Source organism: Corvus kubaryi, unplaced genomic scaffold, assembly GCF_017639235.1.
Source record: "Corvus kubaryi isolate FWS band 111438036 unplaced genomic scaffold, C.kubaryi_AGA036_p1.0 74, whole genome shotgun sequence".
Taxonomy (NCBI): Eukaryota; Metazoa; Chordata; class Aves; order Passeriformes; family Corvidae; genus Corvus; species Corvus kubaryi.
This window is the reverse complement of record NW_024582061.1, coordinates 12,695,200-12,710,815: the sequence shown is the minus strand read 5'-3', so window position 1 is coordinate 12,710,815 and position 15,616 is coordinate 12,695,200. Positions and strand designations below refer to the sequence as shown.

General features: G+C 42.0%; 1 protein-coding gene across 1 annotated transcript in view; it reads left to right on the top strand.

The window, feature by feature from the left end:
* Positions 1–13,637, top strand: part of NUAK1 (NUAK family kinase 1) — a 47,158-nt gene extending 33,521 nt beyond the window's left edge. The window contains exons 3-7 of the mRNA XM_042050671.1: positions 61–212; positions 1,493–1,558; positions 7,903–8,022; positions 8,331–8,463; positions 9,574–13,637. Of these exons, the coding sequence (XP_041906605.1) occupies positions 61–212; positions 1,493–1,558; positions 7,903–8,022; positions 8,331–8,463; positions 9,574–10,727 (1,625 nt within the window). The 3' untranslated portion in view covers positions 10,728–13,637. The remainder of the gene's footprint in view (positions 1–60; positions 213–1,492; positions 1,559–7,902; positions 8,023–8,330; positions 8,464–9,573) is intronic.
* Positions 13,638–15,616: the final 1,979 nt, after the last annotated feature.

Genomic DNA, 15,616 nt, shown 5'->3' with positions numbered 1-15,616 from the left:
TCAGTTTTCAAATGTGTTGAATCAGCTGTGGCGTTTTTTCTTTTCTTTTATTCTGTGCAGTGTTTGAAAATAAAGATAAGATTGTGATCATCATGGAGTATGCAAGTAAAGGAGAGTTGTATGATTACATCAGTGAGAGGCGGCGATTAAGCGAAAGAGAGACAAGACACTTCTTCCGACAAATAGTCTCTGCTGTGCATTACTGCCACAAGGTGAGCAAAGGATTTCATAGTAAAAAATGCTGTTTCAAGGCTGATTTCTGGCATATATTTCAAAGCATGTCTGAGGCAACAGCCTTCATTATTAAGTATCAGAGCACGTGATTTTATCAGTACAAAAGGAGATCTTCATTAAAAGTACTACACTGAACTAGGGCCTTTTTTTAATCATGTTTTCCTGTGTTATGGCAGATACCAGACACACCCTTACTTTAGCCCTATGTTGCATTTTTGCCTTTGAAATAATTCTCCTGACATTACAAACTCAAAAATTACAGCATCAACTAGAGAAGGCATCCCATATAACCTCTACAACATTAATATTAATGCATTCAAACAAATGCCAGTTTGCAATTTGAATATGCTGGTAAACAACTTTAGAACAGGAGATATATGAGAGAAAAATCCAAGAGAAAGCTATGAGGTTCACGTATGAGCTTTAGTGCATACTCATTCTGGATAGGTAAAAGTAACTTTACCAGATGTAGTGGGAAAGATACCATTTGCTAATGACCTTATCCATCATGGTACCCACTTGGAATGACAAGCAATTAAACCCAAGGTAGCAGACTGGCTGTCATTACGGACATTTTATCCTGTTTATGAAACAGCTGCATAGACCCAAAACTTTTATGAGGCTAAAAGCAATGAGCAGATAACACAGTTTTTATTGGAATTCTTAAAACACTTAAATCTCTACTTGAATTCTGATAAACAAGGGTGTTTCTCAAAGTCCTCACTGCGGAGTGCTGAAAAGCTGCAGTGCCATTCCTGATGCAGTTAATTTTCCCAAGTTTCTGTAAAGAAGGCTCTGACCTAGACCCAGTCTGTTTGCTTCCATCCCTAATATTTACAATCCTTTGGGATTATAACTCCCCCGATCCACGTGGCTGCTCATTGGAGGAACGGGGGCTTTTGTAGGGGCTAACGTCATTGACAGATACTGGTTTCTGGTGCCTGGGAAGAATATACTGCTTTCACGCAGTGGGGGCAGGATCCAGGATGGAATTAAGCTCCGAAAAGACACCCTCCAGCCCTCCACCCCCCACCCCCTGCTGTTTTAGAGTCTTTGTGGGAGGATGGATTCCAGTCATTCTTCCCTTAACCACACACCAAGTGACTAATACAGTGCCTGTCACTAGTCACTGGGCCATGAGTGTTACGACAGTGAAACCAGCCCTGAAATGTAGAAGCAAAGACCACCCTGCCAGCTCACCTTTAATTTTCCCAATATTTTCTCATGTTCTTCCTCATTTTTTTCTTCCTTGTTTCAGAATGGTGTTGTCCACAGGGACCTAAAATTGGAAAACATTCTTCTCGATGACAATTTTAATATTAAGGTAGGATTCTTTTTCTCAGCTTCTCAGAATGGATTTGCATGTTTTATAACATTTTTACCCAAGGTATTAGAAGAGCCATTGTTATGGTAACAGCTACTAAGCAACAGCATCTGGCAAGAGGCTCAGAGGTTGGGGGAAGAGACCACCGATTCCCAGTAATACACACTAAATGAAGCTTTGCAGACTGTGGGGGAGAAAGCCCTGTCCTGCCACGCAAAGGCCGTGATTCCCAATGCAGTATCTATCCACTAGCAGGAAACAGCAGAGCATTTCGTGCTGTTGGGCTTATTGTACAAATGATATTATTGCTGGCTGCTTCTGGGGCTAGGAAAAAACTGTTCTGGTCTACAGGGTTCAAGTGCCTCCTACAGAACACTCTGAATGTTCTTTTGATCATGGCTGGAAAATAAGCAAATAGAGTTTCAAAATAAACCTAGTAAAGCACATGTGCTTCATTAGGAAATGGCCTTGGAACTTCAGACTCAAACGTATACTTTGGATGGTGATGTCAGTGATGTCATTTCCATGCCATTTCTCCCCAGTGAAAGCATGGGAATGACCTTTTTTCCTCTCTTTTTCTTCTATTGTTTATAGCTGTAGCACAAAGTTAAATAATGCAGAGATTTAATTTCCAGTGTAATTTCCTATATATATCCTATATATATTCCCTGTAAAATAAGTGTAATTTCCAGGTGGCTGAACCTGTTTCACTTGCAACTTTGTTCCTCCTTGGGTAGCTGGATGTAAGCGTGGCTGGATGTACTCATCCATGGGCAAACAAGCAGAGCGAGGAACACCAAAGAATTTCTGCTGACGCTTTAGCATCCTTATTTAATTAAAAAAGTAATCAAGGAGCTACTTGCGTAGCCCAGTATCTAAATAGCCTGGGTCTTCCTTTTGTCTCCTCTGAAAGCCCTGGGGCTGCAGGCACTGCCTTCTGTGCTTCACACTGGAGAGATTGTCTTCATTTCAAGCTGATGTGCAATGGAAATGGAAAGTAACATGTGGTAGCTGCCATCTGTGTAACGCTGATGACAGAAGCTAACTTGGATCAACTAGTGGATTAAAGGCACATAAATATGTGGTTTCCAAAAATAGTCTTTTACAGAAGGCCCATCTAATGCAATATTTGGATGTTTTGCTGTTAGCATCCAGCGTTGGAGCAGACCTCCCTTCTCCTGTTCCTACAGGGACACGGTCTGCAGCAGCCAGAGCTGTTCTCAGCAGCACTGAAAACAAAAAGTAACCTTTCTAGGACATTGTATACAAATCAGGCTTCCTCAGGCAGGATGACCTTTCTTTCCACATTACATGCCAAACTATCTTCCCAGCTAATCAGAGAATTCTTGAGAGAAAAGAGGAATTTGTGGAATTTGCTAGCTGTGGTGGGCTGGATCTCTGCACTGTGGTCCTCATATGCAAAACCAATCACTTCCTCAAGCCTCTGGGGAGCTGAGCTTTGTCAGAAGGCTCTGTTCCCGCCCCTCTCTCCTTTATGGGAGTCGATCTCCTGCGGGTAGAGCGGAAGGATGGGGCAAGGACAGGTAGCTTTGTGTTTGGTCCGCACTTGGAGCTGACCCGGGGGCTTCAGAACCACAGATGCATTTCAGCTGCCATAGTGAGTGGCACTGCTGTGGAAGAAATTCAGGTAGCTGTACCTCCCCACATACCTTCCAGTCATTTGGACATCTTTTTCTTGAGCGTTTCCCTTTCCTGACTTGCGTTGTGTTTAAGCTGCTGTAGGTATTTTTCATATTTCCAGCCTTTCCTCAGCTACATCTCTTCAATCTTAAGGCCTCTGAGCAGGCAAGGCTGCCTTGGCATGGGCAAGTGGCTGCTTTGCTGTCCCCTGGTAACTACTTCTGCAAAGGGTCTCATGAAACTGAAAAACAGACTGAACTCAGGAAGGTGTTGGTATTTCATACATCTTACAGTCAATAGTGATTGAATTTGGATTGCTTCAAGAGGTGACTTTTGGTATGGTTTTCCTTTTCCTCAGTCTTCTCTTTTTTTAAACCTTGTGACTAAGGTCAGCTTTGAATACTTGATGTTAAGCAGACAGCCACTATTTCCCTGATGCTGAAGCTTTGAATATGTTGCTGTGGTTTCTGTGTTACTTGCAAGGAATTTTACTTCCCACTTTTTCTTTGTTTCACTAAACAGTAACTGTTGGCAAGGAAACACATATGGAACTGTAAATTATTTATTAGGAGTACATTTATCAGGTCCTCATTCTGAGAGTATTTACATGTGGTTAATTCAGGCAGAAAAAAAATGCAGTTTGGGGTTTGGTATTGACTGATGGCTTCACATATCCAGGGGAAGGCATTTTCTAGAAATGGATTGATAGTCTTATCTGTACTTTCCCAGTATTCATATTTAATTCAGTGGATTACAAACACAAAATTGGCGGTTTGATTTTAAGAATGAGAAAATTAAAGGAATCTCTTTGTTCTTGGGTGCAATGTGCAATTAAATACATATTTCTGATGAAGCCAGTGATCTATGCATTATGATTTACAATAACATGTCATAATAATGTGAAGAAAAAATAATGTTGTAAAAATAGATCCCTGCATAGCAGCTTAAGCAATACTTTTAAAACAGGAAATAAAAAGGACAAGTAATCCATTAGAAATTATTATCTGACCTAAAAGGGCCCCAGGCCATTTTACTTGCTACTACAGTAACTTGGAAACCTTTCTTAAGCTTTAGATAATTAAGTGAAGGTCATGGAGGAGTGTATGAAGACATAAGAAGGGCTTTTTGTTGTTTTTAAGAGCTGTGATGGTGAGTAAAAGTCTCTGGAAGCAGAGTCGTGTTAGAATACAGCAACAAGGAAACACCAGTGTCTGGAAGCAACACAAAATTACACATTTTGAAGAGTTCTGCATATCCACATGCCAGAGGTGGTGGGCAATGAGGGGAAGAAAGTGATCCAATCTGTGGTGTATTTTTAGGTTTTTCATGGACTTGTTGTATGCAGTACTATTTCCTGCAGACTTTTACCGAAAACCACTAAATGCAGCAAACATAAATGAATCAAATGAGCTTTAAACACTTGTGAGATCCAACATGCACACATATCTACCATGCACAGCTGGAGGTGGGCAGGGTCAGACAGGCAGGAAGGCTAAGGCAGCTCCAAAGCATTGAAAAAGCTGCCCTGAGTTGGGGAGTTAGGAAGCCCTTTGTGGGAAGAGATTCACAATGGCTTTAGGCATTTGCCTTTGGTGGTCTTCAAAAAAGCCTTTTGGTGGTGCCTGCTTCTCTTCATCCGTTTTGCAAGGACCGAGCATGCTAGTGTTTGGTTCATTGTAGGCGTGAATTTACTGGAAGAAACAGCAGCGGGGCAAATAAGTAGCTGCCTCCATCTGCCCATAGCTCCTGCAGTTTGGTCTGATGAGGACCACATGTCCTCAAGCACTGCAGTTCTCCCCAGTGCCTAAATCTTCAAAACTGCATGCAGGGACATGGGGAGCAACTGCAGCCTTGTGTGGTGGCCAGGAAATTAATGCCTCTTGCTGAACTATCCAAATACTGTGTTCCTGCCCCATGCCACAAGCTACCCCCCAGGGACACCTGTGTCACACAGCCTGGCACGATGGAGGGGCCTCCTTGTTCACAGTAGGGATGAGAAATGGTTCCTGGGCTAGAAGAGATGTCTGGCAGAGGTTGATGTAAACCGTATGATCAACCCCGAAGTGATAGAAGAGTAGAACAATGCAAGTGTAACAGTAACATAATCCTGCTCACTGCACGTTCTCTTGGGCTGGTAAGGGGTCACCAATCAGCCTAACCACTGAAAACCCACGAGGGTTTCGTATATACAGAGTAAGTGTGTGGAGTTGGGCTTCACTTCACTGGAAGGCTCACCAACTGCACATACACTTCATTTGCTTTAAGAGACCTAATTATTTCTCTAGCTGCAGTGCAGAGAGACAGATTCTTAAGTTGGATAAAACTGACAATTTCTATGAGTGTGAACTTTGTGGAGTTTATATTCCACGCTTCAACAATAATAGCTATATTATATTTACTGTTATCAGAGCTAACAGTAGGTATGAACATACACTCCTGAAGCAAGGAGAATAAAAGTCTACTTTTCTGCTCCTCCCAATTTAGGAAGTTTTTTTGACTTGATGCCTTAGTTCCATTTAAGTGCCAAGAACATGAAGTAATTCTGGCTTCTATTAATCTTGTTTCGGGGGGCATGACAGTTTTAATGGGAAAAGCTGATAAACATCAGTCTGTGAGCATGGGAGTGGACTGTAACATAAATACTCTTTTCCTGAATGGTCAAAATGAAAACATGAATGCCCAAGTCTGAGAGTTTCTTAGAGTGAACAATGGTATGTGTATCCCTATATATATATTCATGCACATCCACATGCATTTTATACATTCCATGGTGGTAAGGGAATGTATTTTCATAAGGAATCACACTGTGCAGTGTTTGTTCTTGTCTTAGCTGCATCCTGAACTAAAATAAAAATCAATGACCAGCACGAATTTATAACACCGAAATGATCCCATTCTTCCCCTGATTGACAGGGCACACTTCATAAGGCTTAAAACCAACTTCCTGCAAGCCAGGCAGGGTGACTTGATAAGAAAGTGGAATTTAAGGCAATTAAGTGCAATCTGAGCCATGAGAATATGTTTGCAGACTGCAATTGTACACCAGCTGTTTTCAATGACATTCCAGCCATACAATGAAGATTTTACAAACCGCATTTATTTAAGGGTTGACTTTTCTGCTGTGGGTTGATAATACACTGTCTGAGGGACCGAGTGAATTCAATCTATGAATGGATGAAGTGAGATGAATTAAAATTAATGAGCAGAAATCAGCTGCTCTTTGAGCGGGATGAGTTCAGATTGTCAGTGAAACACCTGCACAAGCAAAGCATCAAAATAGGGAAGGGCGAAGCATGAAATCTCATCTCTGACTTATGACTTTAAAAAGTGTATAAAAATGATATATTAAAAAAGTTTATATTTCTAATGTGAAAGTATCTAACAACTATATATATCTATTTATATCTGTTTATAGAGTGTATCTATGTTCCTGTTTTGGTCTCAACTGTGTCATTTTTCAGTGTAGCTGTAGAAGTTGAGATTGTAGAGACAAAGACTTTACCTCTCCCAAGAGTTCACTAAACATTGCAATTCAACAGGTATTACAGGCATTGATGATATACACTTCAAAAAGCCAAGAGTGAATGATGGTGCTGGCAAATCCTTTTCTTTCCCACTCACTTTGTGTTTTCTTGAATTTTCTCTTGTGAAAATTCCTGGGATTTCATTTCTTTCTGGTAGAAAAGACATGAATAAGGTGAAGAAAACCCTGAGAAAACTCCTGTCTTTAATAGCTATAATACCTTTTTTATGCTTGTGCTTTATGTCTTTTATGTAGGCATTATGTTGATTGTGGGCAGTAATACAAGTATCTCTGGGAAGCAGAAGCAAGATAAAAATGAGATGTGTTGCCTTGTGCTAGAGAACCAAAAAATGCAGAGATTGTGGGAGTATTTGGTGTTGCTATCCTCAGCCTTTGTTTTGTAAGAACAAGAACAGAGAATTGAAGTAAACAAAATATTTGGACCTGATCCTGCAATTCCTACATGGGCAAAATTCCCAACAGTCCCAAGGGAAGTTTTGTTTGTGTTGGGAAAGCCAGATTTGGGCCCATTGTTTCTAATTAGGAACCAGACTTGTGTTTATTATCTCGTGATAGACATCTCATGGGCTTAACAGCTCAGATTCCTCAGCCCCATGTCCCTGAGTCTGGAGGAGAGGGCGACTGCCTCACTTTGCCCCTAGTTCAAGCGTAGCTACATTCCAGATGATTTCAAAAATCTCTTTCTTCAGTAATGCTTAGCTTCCTGCAGCACTCCTGCCTGCCTCCTCCTGTTGAATGTAAAGGTCTTGGCTTTTGGCTTGCATGTGTGTGATAAGAAGGGTGGTACTTTCTGCTTGCTTCCCTCTGGTGTTAATGACTATACAAAATTAAGAGCAGTCAGTGGACAGCGGGCTTCCCAGTATGAGATTATCTTTGCCAGCATATGAAATTCATCCAGGATAAAATTACCAACTGATGGTTTGCAGTCAGTTGGTGGTCTGTCTGTGAATGGAACCAAAGCATCCTTGTTCCTAATCAGGAGGATTTAACCTGGGAAGCCTTCTTCTCTGAGGGATCTTGAGAGAGAAAAGTAAAATCCACATCGAATTCCTCGCCCTACGGCAGAGACAAATATAGCTAAGTCTTTCCTGATAAAGGATATTCTGTTACTTTAAGAAATCATTAATATTACAAATGCCTTGTACAATTCTATTTGCAGATTGCTGATTTTGGACTCTCCAACCTCTATCATAAAGACAAGTTTCTGCAGACCTTCTGTGGAAGCCCACTGTATGCTTCCCCTGAAATAGTTAATGGACGGCCTTACAGAGGCCCAGAGGTAAGAAGGGTCAGTTTTTCTGTGGTGGTATGGGGATGCTTTTGATGATAATGTTCTTGAGGGCTAGTCCTAATGCAAATGTTACTGTACATGTGAGTTCACTTGGGTCTGTCCCGTATTTGAAGTTCTTAATCTGCCTTCACTTGCTTTTGTTTACATTGCCTGTGGGTGGTTAGTGACATGTTAGACACCAGTTTGCCCAGCAGTAGGTGCAGCTGGACATGATGCTGCTCTTGTGGTGCTGATGGAAGGGAGAAGGGCAGGGATCAGCTTTCCTGGGCTTCACATGTGTTGTGTCTGTATTTCAGGTTGACAGCTGGGCCCTCGGTGTATTGCTTTACACTCTGGTTTATGGAACGATGCCCTTTGATGGCTTCGATCACAAAAATCTCATCAGGCAGATCAGCAGTGGAGAATATCGTGAGCCAACACAGACCTCAGGTATGAAAGAGGAGGGAGAGTCATGTACTGAGCTGACAGCAGTTCAGAATGGAGCATTTTGTTTGGCCCCTTCCAACATCTTACAGTGTCGTATTAGAATGATGTACACCAAAAAAAAAAATCTGATTCTCCTACTGAGTTCATGTGCTATAAATTGCCATCTGGGTACAGCACTTTCCAAAAGCCCATTTGAAATTAAAGGTTGGTAGCAGATAGATTTTGTTGCCTTGGGGAAGCTGTAATGGTCTCTTTTAAGTACAGTGGAAGGTCTGTTAGCTATTGCAAGTGGAATTGTTCAGACAGTGGAAGGTCTGTTAGCTATTGCAAGTGGAATTGTTCAGACAAGCTGTAAACTGATACAACATACATGTACAGATCAGTCCACTCACTACACTGTGGTCTATCACAAGCAGAGAGAAGGAGAACGGTCAGAGCAACACAGTCTCTGATTAAAGAAGGCAGGCCAAAATCTGAATTAACGCCACTGTGTTCACGTCGGCTTCTAGGATAGCACATTAAGCTGTCACCTGACTGAAAAGTATCAGCTAAGTCTGGCTCACTGATTATGACTCCTTCCAGCCTTAAATATCTATGCATATATTATATTTGAATGAATATTTATCTTGTATCAGTTGTTTGCCATCCTTTTCAGCTTCCTGCCTTCTCGCTCTCTGTATGAAAATAAACCTTCACAATACACAGAAGACTGCGTTGTTTATGGAAAAAGTAAATACAGAAGCGATAATGTGTAGATCATTTAAAATATCCCAACTCCATTTTATTTTCTTCTAAGTTTTGTCATTTGAGTCAATAGATTGGTGACTTCCTTCAGTAATATGGAACTATTCACTGTCTAATACAGTACAAACATTAATTTATTGGATAGCCCAGTGTACATTTTCCAGAGTGAATCATATTCTTCTGATAAAAAGTAGTGCTCAGAGGCATTTTCCCTCATTGACTGGTAGTCAAAGCCTTGTTCCCTTTCACTTCTCCTGTTGGATGGAGCATTATTTTTGCTTGTTTGATTGGCTTCACACTTCCAATTGAAACTGACAGACTTAAGAATGCTATGTTCTAAAAATGTTATATGCCATTCTTCATCTATAGATGCTCGTGGTCTTATCAGGTGGATGCTGATGGTGAACCCTGAACGACGAGCAACCATTGAAGACATTGCCAACCACTGGTGGGTTAACTGGGGCTACAAGAGCAGTGTGTGTGACTGTGATGCCATGAGGGACTCTGAGTCGCCACTGCTGGCAAGGTTCATTGATTGGCATCACCGTTCTACTGGCCTCCAACCAGAGACTGATACCAAAATCAAGTGCCTTTCTAAGCCCAAAGGTCCTGAAGTCACACTAGAGAGACAGAGGTCTCTGAAAAAATCAAAAAAGGAAAATGATATTGCACAGTCCATCCAGGAAGGAGGAGCTGAAAATGCAACCAAACCGACCTCCAAGAGACCCAAAGGCATCCTGAAGAAAAGGAGCAACAGCGAACATCGCTCTCACAGTGCAGGTTTCATTGAAGGAGTTGTCAGCCCAGTGTTACCCTCTGCTTTTAAGCTGGAGCAAGAGTTGTGTAGGACTGGTGCGGCCATTAAAAGTGTTGTAGAGGGAGAGGTAGCTGGCAAATATGGCACTAAGCAGTCTTCACTAATGCCAAAAAAAGGAATCTTAAAGAAGACTCAGCAGAGGGAGTCTGGCTATTACTCCTCTCCAGAAAGAAGCGAATCTTCTGAACTGTTGGACAATAATGATGAGACAGTAAACAGTGACACTTCTCCAGGGGTCACAGAGCCATCCAGAAATGGGTCTTACAGCCATTCCTGCAGGCGTAAGGGCATCTTGAAACATAACAGCAAGTATTCTACCAACAGCACTGAACCTCCTTTGATTAGCCCTGATACACCAACGCTGGAGGCCATGGAAGAAATGGTCCTGCCTGGGGACGTATTACCTCGAAGTTACAGTCGCCCTTCCAGCGTGATTAGTGACGACAGTATTTTGTCCAGTGACTCATTTGATTTGCTGGATTTGCAAGAGAACAGGCCAAACAGGCAGAGAATACGGAGCTGTGTCTCTGCTGAAAATTTCCTCCAGATCCAAGACTTCGAAGGACTTCAGAACCGCCCACGGCCACAGTATCTAAAGCGTTACCGCAACCGTCTGGGGGACAGCAGTTTTTCTCTTCTCACAGACATGGATGATGTGACTCAGGTCTACAAGAAAGCCCTAGAGATCTGCAACAAGCTCAACTAGCAGAGGGAAGATGGAAAAGGGAGGGAAGGGAGTTATTCTGTGTACCTTTATGATGGAGTAAGCCAGGTCACTGATTTGCTGACAATGGTAGGTTTTGATTCAGAGGAGCTGACTGTACCTACTTAGCTGAACTCTGAGTAAAGTTGCCCCAAAGTCATCTCACACTTCTCTAATTTTGTGTCCTCAGAATATTACCTACCTGACCAGAGAAAAACCTTTGGTGTTTGTATCTGTGATGAAAGCACATCAGGAGCTAGCAGACAAAAGCATCAAGATTTGATGGCTCAAAGTCAAAGCTAGACAGAATTAAAACTGGAAGTGAGGGACACATGTTTTGAGAGGTTTGTAGTTAATATGAGATAAGCTTTATCAAGAGATGAACTGAATTCTTCAAGTTAAATTTGGATGCCTTTTAGACAAGAGGCTTTATTTCCCTCTGAAGTTATTTGTCTGGGTACAGTGGGAATCTTTGGCTTGCGTTATGCAGGATGCCAGGCTAGGTGGTCACCATGGTCCCTTCCACCAGGATGACCTGAGAGGTTCTGAACATGTTCTAAGATAATTTGAGAGACTTGCCCCAGAAAAACCTCATGAGGTGTTTGTGGACAAGCGATGGAGCAGGCATTCATATCTGGACCCTCCCACAGTGTCCAGAGCCATTGCTCTTCACTGAGCAGAAAGTTCTAAAATTGTTTCCAACTCCTGCTCCTACCAGCAAAAACAGAGCCACAGAAATGATAATGGGAACTGGAAGGAATGGGTGTTATCAGCAGCTAAATGACCTTTTAAGGCATTTCAACCCATATGTTCAATCTGTGACTCTTGCAAAATGGCCAGCCAGATGAATGCCCAGACAAAGATGGGTCTCAAGGGTTAGCTGACTCTCTAATCTAGAGTTCGGTCACTGTCAGCAAACGGTGCCACCTTGCTGCTAGCTTGTAGTATTTGGGGTGACAGTAGTTTGCAACCAGAATGTTAGGTAAGGAAAAGGTTGTAGAATGTAGGAAATGGGTAGAGGTCAGAAAGTTAGTGGGAAGATGCCTTTCTCCAGATGAAAATGTTCCTAGGTTGGTGATAATGGAGCAGAAAGAATTGAGTGATGAAATGATAATGGTAGATTTAATAACGGAGTTTGCATAAATTGTGGGCCTGCCTCTATCTAGTGTAGCTGGTATTGAGTGTGCAATGTTACCAGTTTGAAAAAAAAAAGGATATGTGTTTGTGTTCTCAGACATGTCCAGCTATCCAGACTGAAGGCTTCAACTCCCATAAAGGTACCACATGGGTCTACTGGATTACCTGAATGTAAGTCTATGTCAGAAAGGCACTGTGTGTTTGACAGGCCTGGGCAAACTGGAATCTTCAGGCCCATTTCAGTCTCATTTCCATGAGCACATAGCCCCTGGCTTTCTTGGAGGTGCACTGGTGCGATTAAATCACAGGTTTCAGCCGATGATGTCAAATGATCCACAGCTGCAAAACTTGTGTTGACACTCATACCCAGAGCAGAGGGGCATGGGGGCAAGTTCTGGTCTCACTCCTGCCCTGTAACTGGAACTGAAAGCAGAGTTTGACCCACTGTGTCCCAAATCCTAGAGATGGTGCAGAAACTAAATAGAGTTCCTCTGGGGATTCCTTGGGAATCGGGGATAAGTACATATATCGTTGGCATCTGGGACAGGGAGCTATTTCACTTGCAGATTTCTCTTATTCAGTGTATCATGGTACTTAAATCTGCCAGTTCCTCCTAAAAATCAAGTGGGCTGCCTAGCATAAAGATGAACCAGCTTGAGTTTCCTAAATCAGTTAATCTGCCTCTGTGGAGAACCTTTACTTGTTACTTATTTACTTACACTGGACCGAATTTGGCTCTGAAATAAATGGCATCAATACCATGAAATCTCTGAGAGACGTGCTCTCAGGCGGTCAAGTGAAATCTGGCTCACTGTCATTTGCTCAGGAAGGGCAACTGCAGGTCACTTCTCTACAGATGTGTACCTCTCTGTATGATACTCAGACGTCTCATCTTCTCTCACAAGCCCTGCATGTGCTCTTTTACCCCATCCCAAACCAGCACCCCATTTTGCAGTGTGTTGAATTAACAGGTTTGCTGTGGTGCATTTTAAAACAACTCAGCTTAGTCTCCATGGCCTTTCTGAAACAAGGGTGGATGTGCCTTGCAGCCACGGCTTTCAACTCATGCCTTGGGGTGTAAGAGCTGCATCCTCAACTGGTGTGAGTCAGTGCTGTCCCGTTGAGGCTGGAGCATCACACCTTCCCTGCACATCTGGCACTAAACCTTGAGTGGATTTATAGAGGTTTCAGGATGAAGGGAAGGGAACTCAGCCGGCTGTGGCAGGGAAGTCAGGAGCACCCTGAAGGCTCCTATCTCTGAGGCTTTTGCCCAGGCCTGCTTCCTTGTGTACAAATGTGAATGAGTGAGTGACTGCTTGCTGCCAAACTGGAAACGTTATGTAGGGATTTACTGGCATGTTACTGGCATGTTACATGTTTACTGGCATGTTATCATTCCTAGAAGAGAAGAAAAAAAAAAACTTGACTGCACATTGTTACTATTAGTGTTGTGATTCTTATTTAATTTTTTTTGTAATACAAAGTCAACTTTTTTATTTGAATTTGTCTTTTTTTTAATTTATTGGTCTGAAAGCCATTTCAAAGTTATAATAATATATTTGGTGTAATTTAATTGGTGCAACATTATTTTACAGCTCCGGCCAAAATTGTTTTGGTGTTATTTTTTGGGTTTTTTTGTTTTTTTCTCCCAATCCTTGGTTGGTTTGAGCTCTACGAGGCACACAGGGAAAAACGCTGGATAATCACCCAAAGTGTTTGTATTTTTAATCTGACACTGTTTTTTATTAAATAAAGTGAAATTAATGTAACTGTGAAGAGTCTCTCTCTCCCCCTTTTCTTTTTCACTGTACATCAGCATGAGCCAATGCCAAGTGGTAATGAACTTGTCATGCAGAAATACGGCGGCATCTCAGCACTTTGTACCAAGTTGTTTATGCAAACCTTCTTGGCTCATTTCTGCATTTGAATATGATGTGGGTGGCCACAGAGACTCCCTTGCTGTGAAGCATTTGGCACTGCAAAGCACGCAGAGCTTTCAGCTCTAGAAAAGTTTGGTGGAGAACAGCTGACTGGGGGTTTTCTGTTGAAGATAAATGAGGTTTGTGTGCCCAGTGTGCTGCAGGTGAGACAGAGCTGGCTGAGCAGACACAGCACAGCTTATTTGTAGCTCAGAGACAGATGGTCATGGTCCTTTCTCCTCCCCATCTGGAAAAGGGACAGTTTATTGACAATGCTCTTGTTGGTAAAATTTACGGGGTTTGAGCAGTAATTTGATCAAAAAAGACTGATGGCCATTCACTGCTGTCGAGTGTGAGTTGACTTCAGTCAGATGGCTTTGAACAGAGTAATCAGCTGGTGAGAGGGGAAAAAGGGGAGTCAGTTTTCATTTTTTTGGAATCCCCCTGATCACCAGAAGGCTTTAGATTGTTTTTCTTGGAAAACAGGTGGGCATCATAAGGGCAGCTGGGTGTGCTGGGGACTTGTTACAATAAAGGAAGTGGTTGGCAATGTCTTCGTATTGGCTCTGAGCAAGACACCATTAAGCTTCACCCTTGATGCAGCCAACCAAGATACCTGTGGTGTATATTCTGCTTTTTTAAATTACAGGCAGTTTGAATTAGGATGCAAGGTTTGGATATTATGGGGGGGAAAAAGGCTGTAACAGTTCTAATTCATTTTCTCTCTCTTGAGCTTTTTAAAACAAGAAGCCATGGCTGTAGGTGCTAGATTACGACCACGTAGAAACCACTGGGAATAAAGGGAAGAAGCCAATGATGCAGAAGGGTAAGCAGGCATAAATACATTGCAGAAGGAATGATTATCTGCTGTGTGCTAATTGAGTCAGGAATTATGAGGTGTATATTCAAAGTCAGCACGCCTGTTCTTGCACCTGAGGTGAATAAGGTCTAATTGTGCTGGTGGTGGAAATTATACTGCAAGTCTCTTCTGTAATAACAATTATGAAACAACTTTTTTCTTTTTTCTTTTTTTTTAAACACACTAGTTAAAAAGTGAAGCTGAGGGCAAACTATTTGCTTCATTTTAAAAATAATGACTTTTAGAACGTTCTGGATGGCTGGGCATGCTGCACATTTGTGGCAAGCTCTGAGGAGTAATTATGTACATGTTTGTACAGCTCTGAGAGTGCACAGCTCTGGGGTGGGGTGGGAGCTCAGAGTCTTAATTTTCCTATTTATTACAGAAGATAAGTGAAGAGTGATATGTCTTAGCAGAAGTCACACAGTAAATCTGTAGACAGACCTGGTTTTCTTTTATGTTTCCTGCATAGGCATTCCAGTGGTTCTCAGAAATTGTTGAGTTTTTATGGTTTGAGCAAGACAGGAGCAAGGAGGCAAAACAGGAGCATTTTTAGTTATTGCAGGCAAATGAGTTTGCAGATAAATTTGTTATTGACTCCATAATCATGTGCAGTAAAACTTTGCAACACCAGAGCCTCAGTTATAGCTACAGGGTAAGTCATAACCAGCCTAATGAAGGGAGACGTCTGATACTCATGTAAATTCAGTATATATAAGGAGCTTATTGGTTTAATTCAACATTCATCTCAGGGATTCACAGCTCATTTTAATGAGCTGCTTCTGGAGATGAATCTGCAGGAATGCTTTTGTTGAGCCAGTAGAAATTCTGATGTTTGCTAGCATCAGCCCAAGGTCTCTAGTACCTGTCCCAGGGTGACTGATTCCAGGGTTTCAGAATTCAACTGGAGCTTTTTTTTATTATCTGGTGGAGCTGTCTTCTCCTCCTTGCCAAACCAAGACATCGTTCTCATAAAA